Source organism: Balaenoptera musculus, chromosome 1 (genome assembly GCF_009873245.2).
Source record: "Balaenoptera musculus isolate JJ_BM4_2016_0621 chromosome 1, mBalMus1.pri.v3, whole genome shotgun sequence".
Lineage (NCBI taxonomy): Eukaryota > Metazoa > Chordata > Mammalia > Artiodactyla > Balaenopteridae > Balaenoptera > Balaenoptera musculus.
This window is the reverse complement of record NC_045785.1, coordinates 64,656,616-64,669,293: the sequence shown is the minus strand read 5'-3', so window position 1 is coordinate 64,669,293 and position 12,678 is coordinate 64,656,616. Positions and strand designations below refer to the sequence as shown.

The 12,678-nt window shown below is 38.3% G+C and overlaps 1 protein-coding gene across 4 annotated transcripts in view; it reads right to left on the bottom strand.

Moving 5' to 3' along the window:
* LOC118900046 (serine/threonine-protein kinase TNNI3K) overlaps positions 1-12,678 on the bottom strand; it is a 288,316-nt gene that overhangs the window by 52,162 nt on the left and 223,476 nt on the right. For 3 of the 4 annotated variants that reach the window (XM_036862208.1, XM_036862214.1, XM_036862222.1), the window contains 2 exons: positions 6,370-6,429; positions 3,008-3,177 (listed from right to left, as the gene is read on the bottom strand). The exons of the other annotated variant lie outside the window; for it this stretch is intronic. In XM_036862208.1, coding sequence (XP_036718103.1) covers positions 3,008-3,177; positions 6,370-6,429 — 230 coding nt within the window. The remainder of the gene's footprint in view (positions 1-3,007; positions 3,178-6,369; positions 6,430-12,678) is intronic. 4 annotated transcript variants of the gene reach the window in all.

Sequence of the window (12,678 nt, the reverse complement as noted above, 5' to 3'; positions counted from 1 at the left end):
TTACTTATTTCTGGAGTTGATTTCAAGCAGTCCGAAGATTGACCTTACTAGAGGGGTGATACAACTACAAACTGACCTTCAATGCACCCTCACAACAAATACTCAGGGTGTGCTAGGCTGTTAAGAGAAATTTGTACCAAGTAGACAGACAAGTACTTATCAGGGTTCCATAACTGTCCCGAAGGGCCAGGGAGGTATAAAAAACCATGTGAGAATATCAAAGGGAGCATCTCAAAACACCTGATGATTTTTTCCCACCCTGTTTGGGCAGTTTTAGGAGTAGTGGTGTACCTTCCGGGTTCTTGAAGGCCAGAGCAGCTGTGTTCCCTCCACCCCCAACTCACCCAGTTGGGTGTGTTGCTGTGCCTCCCATCTGGGTAGCTGTCTATGTATTATAAGTTGTGTGACTTACCTACCTACATTATGGGAACTTGCATCCTTTGCTTGGATCTGTTGGCATTTTTCACTCAGTCACTCTTGTGACAATACTGCCTCTCCCAGTAACAATCCTAAGAGCTAGTGTTACTATCTGTATATTACATATAAGACGTAGGTAACTTGCCCAAGGTCACTGAGCTCTTAAGTGGCAAAGCCAAGACTGAACCTCAGATCTGACTACACAGCTCATCCTCTTAACCTCTGCCTCAAGTGGACAAAGCTTCGGTGACTATGCTTTGGAAATACCAAAATCTGTCTCTTCAGATAATTAATTTTGAAACCACAAGTAAAGAAGAAGAAGAGCAGATGGAATTAGAAGATGATATTGTGACTGAACCTAATCTAATCTTGGCCTATGAGCCCCTCATGAAATTATGGGAGAGACTGGAATCCAATGAAGAATTTTGTCCAGTTTGCCTTGTTATCAATCAAGCCTGCTGATACTCAACTTCATGACATTCTATAGATTAAAGTCTTCATGATTCAGGTTCTCATCTCTTCATAGCTGCAGCTGCAACTCTTTTGTCAGACCAGGAATATAATAACTATGGCTAAAAAGGCAACAGTAGCAATTTGTAGATGGTATAGGATCCTTGCTAAATCCAGATAATCTTTCCCCACCTTCAGGATAAAAATGTTGACTCTGATGACAGAATGTGTGAACGTGTATATGCGCATGTGTGTGTATAAGTGCACATGTGTAATGGCTCATGTACAAATGCTCTGGAGCACATGTGGAAGGACAGAGATTTTAAGCCAGTCTTTTCTGGTTTTCCAGGGGTTGCAGTATGCACTTTGTAGGGTATCCATGGAGCTCACAGTGCCTGCCTTTATTGTTCTCCATCCAGATCAGGCCATTGGTGACCAGGTTTACATACGTGGAATATGACCCCAACCTCACTCCAACCACATTTGTTTAGACCAGAGGTGGTCATATAATCCAAAGCGACCAATCATATTTTCTCACATGGCAGACTGTACTTATTCCTACTTCATTATGCTTTTTGTATTTAGGCCCTTTGCCATATGACTCTGTAGGACCTCCCACTAGAGGCTGAGTATATTTTCTCTCCCTATCGATGTTGGACTCAGCTATGTGACTTGCTCAAGGAATGTCGTAGGATGCAGGAGACTGTGTATTGGGGACTGCGGCGTGTAAATGGCAGAGTTTGCTATGGAAGAAAGCTGAACTCTGTTTTCCTCTTTTTCTGACTCGCCCCTTTGCTTAAACTTTTTTTGTGGCTTTTGTTTTTCCTTGAGGTAAAGTTCACATAATATAAAATTAATCATTTTAAAGTGAAAAATTCAGTGGCATTTAGTATATTCACAATGTTTTGTAACCACCACCTCTATCTAATTCCAAAATATTTTCATCCCCCCAAAATAAAATCCCGTATCCATTAAGCAGTTACTCCCAATTTCCTCCTCCCCAACCCAGACCCTGGGGCCACCAATCTACTTTTTGTTTTTATGGATTTCCCTATTGCTATTGACAGAATTGTGTCCCCCCTTCCTCCAATTTCATATGTTGGGGCCCTAACCCCTTATGTGACTGTATTGGAAATAGGGCCTTTAAGGAGGTGATTAAGGTTAAATGAGGTCAGAAGAATGAAGCCCTTGATCTGACAGAATTCATGCCCTTATCAAAAGATAAAAAGACTCCAGAGCTCTTTCTGCCATGAGAGGCTACAGTGAGAAGGTGGCCATCTGTAAACCAGGAAAATGGCCATTTGAAAGTCCCACTAGAACCCAACCATGCTGGCACCCTGATCTCAGATTCCAGCCTCCATGGTGAGAAATTTCTGTTGTTTAAACCATCCAATCTATGGTATTTTGTTATAGCTACCCAAACTGACTAGTACACCTATTCTGGATATTCATATAAATAGGATCATACAATATGTGATCTTTGTCCCTGGCTTCCTTCATTTAGCATGTTTTCAGGGTTCATCCATGCTGTAGCATGCATCAGTACGTCATTCCTGTTATGGCTGAATAATATTCTATCGTATGGATACCACCTTCTTTATCTGTTCATCTGTTGATGGATTTTTTTTTTTCCCACCTTTTGACTATTGCGAATAGTGCTGCTATAAACATTTGAGTACAGGTATTTGTTTGAGTATCTATTTTCAATTCTTTTGGAAATATACCTAGGGGTGGAATTGCTGAGTCATAAGGTAATTCTCAGAACACTGAACTTTTGGTGCTCAGACCTTCAGAGTTGCTTCTTGACTCCCACACAAGAAATTCTTCCTTGAATTCCATAAGACTCCCAGAATACTTTCAATAAATTCCTTTTGTTGCTGTAGCTAGACAGTTCTTGCTGTAGTTAGACAATTCTTGCTTAAGCAAGAGTTAACCCGAAGCTTAAAGAACCTAGACTAATAGACAACAAAATTTCTAATTTTTGGTCAAAATATTAGAAGAAAAACAGGTTCAAAACTCCCCTTTCAAAGTTTGCCACAGGGGTGGTAAGTTCCCTGTTGATACTAAGCAAATCAGATGATTATTTTGATGAGATTCTGGAATCTGACTTTGTGTAACTGTTGCTTAGACTACCACTTACCTTTGGGACCAGGCAGCATAGGACCTTGCATTTAGAGCATATTCCAATTCAAAACGACTCCGTAAAGCTGCCACGTGGCTTCGGCCAGGCCCTCCGCGGCTCAGCAGACAATCAGAAGAAGAGGAAGGTGAGAGAGACCCGCTGCTGTTACTTGATGCAGGAGACATCAGCTGAGTGAAGGAGGGGCAATTTCGATCAATTAATAAATCCAACAGGCTTAACAGCATAGTATAGTATGTGGATTTATTTTAACTTTCCATTCTAGGATTTCTCATATTTTAATTTCTATTCATCTCAGCTTGCTTTTCCTTTCAGCCTCTGATGGCAACACCTGGTTAGCTTTTTATGACCCAGTTCTGTGATGAGAGCTGACCCATAAAACCTATGCTTGTCTTTAACAAAACACAGTAGGTTCAAATCAGATTCATAAAACAGAACGTTATTATTTAATGGTTAAAAGATTCTCTACAGTTTTCACTATGGTGATGAGATTCATGGCAGAGTTCCTTTAAATTGGAGCTTACAATTATTCCCTTTACATAAAATTATTCCCTTTACATAAAATGGATTCACACACTTTCCCAAAAATACATCCATTTTATAAAATGAAGGCTGCTTTAATGTCCAGCAAGCATGAGGACTAAATAGAGTTGTTGTAAGAGAATTTTTAAAAATATTTACAAATAGTTAAGTATAGTTAGAAAATAGAAGAGTGTGAGGGAAGAAAATGAGAAAGAGAAGAGGAAAAATAAGAAAGTAGTTTTCTTGAACTTTTGACACCCTTGTTACTTATGCACTCTACCTAACACAACTGAGATTATTAGTGCTTTGACATTATAATTTCATAAGACATGTAGAGAGCAGACTTTGGTTTTAAAAAAAATAATATATATAAATTCTAAACTCTTCACAGTAGCCAAGACATTTCTAAGTAAAGCTCCGAGAATCATGTGATGTCAGTATTGAAATGAACCTTCAAACTCTTCGATGATTTAATCTCTTCTGTGCATCCTTTTCAAGTCAGCTATGCAATCTGATGGGGAACCTCCAGTGATGGGGAACTCACTATCTCCAGATCCATTCATTTATGTTAGGACAGCTCTGACCATTGGAAAGTTCTTCCTCACAATTAACCAGTTCTATTATTGTATTTCATTTCCATCTGTTGGCCCACAGAGAACTAGGCCATTCCCTTTCCCATATGACAGTTCTTCAGATGTTTAAAAACAGCTGTTGACTCATCCTAGATTTGTCTTCTCTGGGATAAGCATCCCTGGTTCCTCTAATTGGCTCTCACATACAGGATTTTCAATCCATTCACCACTCTGGTCTCTATTCCCTAAAATTTGTGTTCCAGTTTTAATTATCCCTTTAAAAGGACATAACTGGGAACTATTTTGTTTGGCCATCTCAGGAGAGAGAGGAATGATCATATTCTTTATTCAGATGCAAGACAGATACTTCATATTCTAACTCCCCAAAAGCTTATTATCCACTAACCTTCATGATGCTCCTAAACCATATCTCCAACATTTGATTCTTTTACTATTGTTTCTTTGACTCTGGTGTATGATGATATATTTATTCCTATTAAATTATTTCTTAGACATGTCCTACTACTTTTTCTGCTTTCAAATATTTGTTGTCTCTCTCAACCTTACTATATCTACAAATGTGATGAGCAGAGCCTTCCTGACCTTGATCTAAACCACTGACTAAAAAGTTGAAGAGTAGAGAGGATAGAGCCTTATGGAACTACACGAGTTAAGACCCTTAATGATGATTCTAGTCCATTAATTAGTACAATCCAGTTCAGCAAATTCTCTTTGCATATAGCCCAAAGTTATTTGTCTTTTCCACTAGGGGAGATTGTGCTAAGAGGCTTGGTCAATATAACAAGACTAGCTAGCTTAGCAGATCTTGCCATTGTCCCTGTTTCTGGAATTCACTCTCTGATCTAACTGGATATATCCCAGGCTTGGTGCAGCCTTGCTCTGTCAAACACAAAGGTTCAGAGTGAGAGGATACTTGGAACTCAAGCCTGAAAAGCATCTCTCAACATCCCAAGCCTCTGGCAGATGCTCTTGTTAGTAGGGGCTGCTGTAGTCCCACCAAATATACTTCTACTTCTCTCCACCTTGTTTGTTTCAGGACTGAAGAGAAGGGAAAGGAAGTTTTATGTTTAAAGAGTAAAGCTTCCTCTTTGTAAGTTCCAGTAAAGAGTCATGAGACAGAGCCACTCACTGCAGGCAGTAATTGCAGACCTGGAACACTTTTCCAAAAGATTAGGTTCCAGGGAATTCCCTGGTGGCTCAGTGGTTAAGACTCCGTGCTCCCAATGCAGGGGGCCCAGGTTCGATCCCTGGCCAGGGAACTAGATCCCACATGCATGCCGCAACTAAGAGTTTGCATGCCACAACTAAAGAGCCCATGAGCTGCAACTAAGGATCCTGCCTGCCAGAAATAAGACCCAGCACAACCAAATAAATAAATATTAAAAAAAAAAAAAGATTAGGTTCCAGTCACTCTTTGTTAAGATTTTAAGGAAAGAAAACTTTCCTTGGATGGTTCCATTTTGGGATTTAGTTGTGCAATCTCAGGTTGATGCTGTTTTTCCCCATTTTTGCCCCTCCATACACTCGTTTATACGTGAGCCTGTATGTGTGATGTCCATCTCTCTCTCCTGTAGCATTCACTTGCATTTGGGAATATATTATTATTTTTGAGTTAGTGCTCATGTTTCAGTTCCCTTGCCTATTTTCAAATGCTATCTCCCGAACAGGTGTATAGAAAATTAAGGCAATTATAGAGAAAATTAAAGCAAACAGCTCCTTGATATTAAGGAAAGAAAATTCCATTAGTCTCATTACCAACACATATCTCTTTATGTAACATATGTGTGGTATAAAAGCAATGCCTCCCAATTAATTTATGTGCTAATTTTAGTAATAATTTTTCCTGTTCTTATTGAACATAAATGGACAATGGCTTAATGTTTTAGCTTACATTTTGTTGTTTGTAGGAAATTTTGTATAGAAAGTAATGATTTACATAATTACCTTCTAACACATTTGTTATTTTAAAATTTTTACATATCAATTTTTTAAGCTATGCATACCCATGTCCATTTGCTTGCCTGATTATTTGTTGGAAGGGTCCCAATTCACTCTGAATTTGCCTTTGCCCTACAGATGCAGTCAATTCTCCTCCACCCTAAGAACTTAATTGACAGGGTGAAAATATGAATGGAGTTATGGACACTCACACTTTCTTTCCACAAGCACCACCTTAACTACATTCCCCAACACAGTTGGATATTCAAGCCTTTGTAATGGACATATTTCAGAAGCCAAAGTTCTTACCTCAGTGTTGCAGAGACACTCTTCTAACTTGGTAACAACTTCAGAAAATTCGGGTCTTCCCTGTAAATAAAGAAAAGACTTCTTTTCCCCAAAGAATAAAAGGGAGGCAGCTGTCTTTGGATTTTAAAATTGGATATTTGCATGTGCAAAGAATGAGATTAACAATAAAGTATATTTTTATTTAAAATACACTTGTATTGAAGTGTTAATTGAATGTTCATTTGCTGTTCATGGAGGGATGTTGAATCTCCCTCTGATAAGAGTTTTAAGTCAGAATTTGCAACTACATTCAGATAATGAAATAGTGGAAAAGCTTTAATTAGCTTTGCGCACTTTTACACGGCAGGTTTGCCTCTTCAAAATCAAAGAATAAAAGTGAATACTAAAAACTATTAACTATCTCAGTGCCCTATAATACACTGTTCAATGTGTCTGTAGGGAAAGAACTGCTACAGCTAATTTTATAATTAGCTTCATTTTTGAAAATATCATCTCAGATTCAAAACTAAGATCAATAGCAACCTCATGACTATGCCCTACTTTAGGGGTTAAGATAAGCTTTTAATCTTCAAAAACTGTCATTAAAGATATTTTCCACTATGAACCTTCGTGTCAGATGAGTTTGGTCAAATAAACATTTCTTGTATTCTGATTATATTCCAAGCTTTGTACTAGTTGCTAGAGATATATAAATGACTATGGATCTATGGAAAAAATTCTCGGGATTTTAGAAAAAGTTGGTTTCTTTTGAAGAAATTATATGCCTTCTTTTTTCAGGTCCTAAGGACACGTTACAGAACCTATCATTTCTCCCTTTATGAAACTTTCACTGCCAGGAGGTGGATAGCCCAATTTAACATTCAGGTGCAGTAACCAACTAATTTAGATTCTTAGTAGAACAATTTCTCCCTTAATATCTAGCCCTCCCCTGAGGACACTGCTTGCCCCAGAGCTCTCTCAAGAGGAAGCTCTTTTCTCTCACATATTCCTGTACTTCTAGGTGTGTGGGGATGGTACTGGGGGTAAGCGAGGGGGGGGGGTGTGTCTTTCTCAATGACATTGTAACTTCCAAATGGTTTCTCCTGGAAACTCCACCAGTTTGTCAAGCTTTTCCCCAGAGTCCCTCTCCTTTCTCTGAAGATGTTGCGTCTGGCTCACTGTCATGCTCTCTAGCACTACTCTCAGTGCTTTTATTGTCCATGCAAATAAGCATTAAGGTGGCCTGACCTCTGGGTCCCTTTGTCTCCTCTTCTGCAATGCTCTTATCCTCCACCTTCCCTTGGTCACTTAGCTCCCTGGTCATTCATACCCTAGGCCCTGTTACCAGCGACGCCTGCAACTCCTCCGTGCTCTCCATCCTCACAGTTTCCGTCAGATGGCCCTCGGGGCTCTACCTCCTCTCTATCCAGCTCACTTCGTCCCGAGCTCCGACTCCAACAACTTCGACCGCATAAACCATCTTACCACTTAAGAAGACCCTGCTTTGCATTGTGAAGATTTTCAAATATACCCTGAAGTAGAGGAAAATAGTGCAATAAACCCCCGTGTACATATATATCACTCAGCCTTAAAAACCATGTTTTTGCTACTATTGTTCTATCTATCTTTTTGTCTATCATCCGATGTCTCCCCTATTTTTTGTTCCTGTTACCATCTTTTCACTATCATCCAGTCACCTTATTTCCTCCCTGATTTAGCTTAGATTACACTGGCAATCATATTCACTCCATTCCACAGAGCCTCAACTCCCTTGCCCTATCATGAATTTTGTACACATTTGGAAAAATCCTAGTCTTGATTAAATCCATCCGGACGGGTCTTATTTCAAAATTATGACCCTCTAACCTGAAGTGGACCCTCAGTACTGTTTAGAGAGGCTATTTTGTATTCCTAGCTCACTCTCTCTCACTCTCTAAATGGCTATTTTGCACCTTCTCCTCTTTCCACAAACCTCTAGTTCCCACTAATACTTCAACCACCCACCTATATCTAAACTCACATCATCTGCCTTCACTCCCTTTTCTACAGATGAACTTTGCCTGATTCTATCCGAGGGCAATTCCTTCACTGTGTACTAGATCTTATCCTTGCTAATCTACTCAAGGACATTGCTCTAACAATAATTCTCTCTTCTATTTTTTGCATCATCAGCGTTCCCTTTCTATTGTTTAATCCCATCAACATACAGACATATAAATTCTCTCATCTTAAAAACAAATAAACAACAACAAAATAAAACTCTTGACTCTACTTCTTCCTCAAGCTACTACTCCATTTCTCTGTTCACCAAAATTGCTCTAAAGAGTTGCCTAAATTTGCAGACTCTTATTCTCCTTCCATCTGTCCTCCATCCCAATCAGGTTTTCTTCTATAACAATCTGCTGAAACTGCTCTTGTCAAGGATACAGATTTACCTCCTCATTGCTAAATCCATCTTACTTGGCACAGCATTAAATGCAAATAACCATTCTTTTGTCCCTGAAACATTCTTCAACTGGACTTCAGGTCACTATTTTCTCATTATTTTTCTTCACTATTACTTGCTATTTCTCAGTCTTCTCTTTAGATTTCACTTCTCCTCTTTATCTTTAAATTTTAAATTGCACCAGGCCTCAGTCTTTGGGTCTCTTCTCTATTTAATTTGTTGAAGATTTAATTCAGTCTCATGGCTTTAAAAAACAACTTCCAAATATCTATACCTAGCTTAGTACTCTTCCTTGAGCTCTTAACTCACATATGCAACTTCTTGCATTTATAGTCTTCTCTGCTTCAGTAAATGGTAACTCTATCCTTTCTGCTTCCAAAAACCACAGGATAATCTCTGAATTCTCTCTTTGTCATACTCTTGCTTCTAATCCACCAGCAAATCATAATCATTCTGCCTTCAAAATGTATCTAGAATCTGAATGAACAAACTGCATTTATATTGGATCAACCCTCCCCCAGATAACAACTGTAAACTCTGGATAAAATGTAAAAGATGGTGACCTGAAAGCAACAGAGAGTGAACAGGAGCAGGTAGATTTTGGAGGGGAGTCACAGAAGAAAGGAAGGGCATAGGATAAGTTTCTTATCTTTTTCTTTCTTTCTTTCTTTTTTTTTTTTACAACATTTACCCTAAGGGTAGGCCCCATCTGCATCTTAGGGAGCAATTAAATTCTGATGGTGGCAAGACTGCAGTTTTGCCTGCTTGAAGAACCCGAGGATAGAATTCAGGGCATCTAGGGTAGAGTGAATTAGCTATGGCTTTGTAACAAATGATCACAAGTGGTTTAAAACAATACCCATTTATTATCTCACAGTTTCCGTGGGTCAGAGTCTAATACAGGTTAACTGCGTCCCTTGCTCAGGGCCTCACCGATTAAAATCATGGTGTTAGTTCACTCTGTGATTCTCATCTGAGGCTCAGGGGCCTCTTCCAAGCTCACTGGTACTGGAAGAATTCATTTCCTTCAGGTCCCTGTTTTCTTGCCAACTGTTGTTCAGGGATGACTCTCAGCTTCTAGAGGATGCCCACAGTTCCTTGCCACATGGCTCCTATAAGCAGTTCACAACATAGCCATTTGCTTTCTTTCTCGCCAGCAAGGGCATGTTTCTCTAAACTTTTTTCCCCTGTGACCAACTGGAGAAATATTCTTTGCTTTTAAAGGGCTCATCTGATTAGGTCATACCTACACAGAATAATCTCTGTCTTGCCATATGAGGAAACATAATTATGGGAGTAATATCTCATCATATTCATAGGTTTTGTCCAAACTCAAACGTAGGGGGTATTCCTGGAAAAAAGTGGAAGGAATCTTGGGAGTCATCCTAGAATCCTGCTTATCACACGTAAGCACTAGAAAATGAGGGGAAATCCTAGAAGAAAGGGGTCTGGGAGAGGGAGCCCCAGAATATGCATATAAACTCTGCCTAATTCTCTGGCTGACCTCTGAACCACATATGCATAGGGCAGACTCTAAGCAGCCCCGGTAGGCTAAAAGAAGTGAACTGAGATTAGATCTTTTGCTCAATGCAGGACATTGTTCTTACTATTTTTTCAGTCTGAATTATCTAACTCTTATTCCTGCCTGTGGAAACCCTCTGCCCTCTTCAAGCCCAACTCACAAGACACATCCTTTTTAAAGTGTCCAAGGATTTCGCAAAATAATTTTTCACTATTATTTAGATTTATTTCGTTCTTTCTTGTGTTACAACTAGCTATTTACATGTGTATATCACTAGCTGGAACATGATTTGAGGGTAAGCAAAGTCTGTTTACTCCTGTATACCTAGCATGTTCCACTGCACAGGATAGCTTAGTTGAGCTCAAATTTGTTACATTAAATTGCATCATGATAATAAAAAATTATATAGAATCTGACTACCTCTCATCCTTGTCTAAACCACCATCATTTTTTGCTTGTATTATTATAGTTTCCTTCTAACTACTTTTGCTGCTACTATTCTTTGCCTATTAAAAGTATGTTCCCAACACGGTAGCCAATCCACAGTTACCATCATACTCAATAGTGAAATACTGAAAGATTTTCCTTTAAGATTAGGAATAAGACAAGGATGCCCACTCTCATTCAATATAGTATTAGAATAGAAGTCCTAGTCATAGCAATTAGGCAAGAAAAAAGAAATAAGAGGCATCCAACTTGGAAAGGAAGAAATAATACTCACTGTATGTGGATGAGTTGATATAGAAAACCCTAAAGATTCCACCAAAAAATTGTTAGAACTAATAAACAAATTCAGTAAAGTTGCAGGGATACAAAATCGATATACAAAGATCTTGTTGTATTTCTGTACACTGTTAACAAGCTATCAGAAAGAGAAATGAAGAAAACAATCCCATTTACAATTGCATCAAAAAGAATGAAATTCCTTAGAGTAAATTTAACCAAGGAGGTGAAAGACCTGTACACTGAAAACTATAAAATATTGAGGAAAGAAATGGAAGAAGACACACATAAATGGAAAGATGTCCCATGACCATGGATTGGAAGAATTAATAATGTTGAAATGTTCATACTACCCAAGGCAATCTACAGATTCAATGTAATCTCCATCAAAATTCCAATGGCATTTTTCACAGAAATAGAACAAACAATCCTAAAAATATTATGGAACCACAAAAGACTCCAAAAGCTGAAGCAATATTGAGAAAGAACACAGCTGAAGGCATCATGCTCCCTGATTTCAAACTGTATTACAAAGCTATAGTAACGAACACAGTAGCCAAAATAATTATTTAAAAATGTGCTACAGATGAAGTAATGCCACTCACAAAAGCCTCCAATTACTCTCATCTTATATGGATAAAAACCCAAAGCTCTTGCATTCATCTCCAAGGCACGCACAGCCTGCCCCTGTTATTTCCTGGCTTCCTCTTCCTCTTGTGTAGCAGGCCACGCTGACCTCCTCAGGCTGAGAGCACACATGCCTTCAGGGACTTTGCATTTACCATTCTTCCCACCTGGACTGACCAGCACCTTCACCTTTCCCAGGTCTTTGTTCAAATGTTACTTTATCAGTGTTTTCTTGTCACCATATTTGCCCTATTTATTCCATAGAACTTATCACCAGATGACTTAATACATATTTTCATATTTTTTGTTTATTGTTTACATCTCTTCGTAGCATGTCCATCCAATGAGGGCAGGAATTTATCACTCGCTATTCTATCCCCAGTGCCTTCAGCAATGCCTGGTGCACAGAAGGTATTCAATAAATACTTGTTGAAAGAATGATAGAATTAATAGTTTTATGTTTTTTTACATTTTATTTTATTTTCAAACTATTTTTTGTATGGGTAGAAGGTTTTTATTATAATTTGCTTTAAGTTTTTTTTTTTTTTAACCAATCAGGGAATACATTATAAATGAATGGCCTTTTTTTGAACATTAATCCAAAACGGGGTTAATATTTCATTGGAGGGCTGAAATAATGGTAAAAATATGATACTTACTAAACACTTAGAACATTTTATCTAACTCATAATGCTCTGTAATGTAGGCATTTACTATTTCTATTTTAAACATGAAAAGGAAAAAAATAAGAAAAATTAAATAATTTATCTAAGATAGTATAGTCAGTAAATAGGAGAGCTGAATTCAAAGCTAGGTAGAGCTTGTGATCTTAATGCTCCTTCATTCTCCCTCTCTATCTGTGAAGAATAATTTCATTGTAAATATATGTTTCGGTGCCTGAGATTAGGTTCTGCATAGAAAGAACACTGGATTTGGAGTTAAAAGACTTGGTGTTAAATACCTAATAGCTATGTGACTTTGGATGGTTTATTAACCATTCTGAACTTCAGTT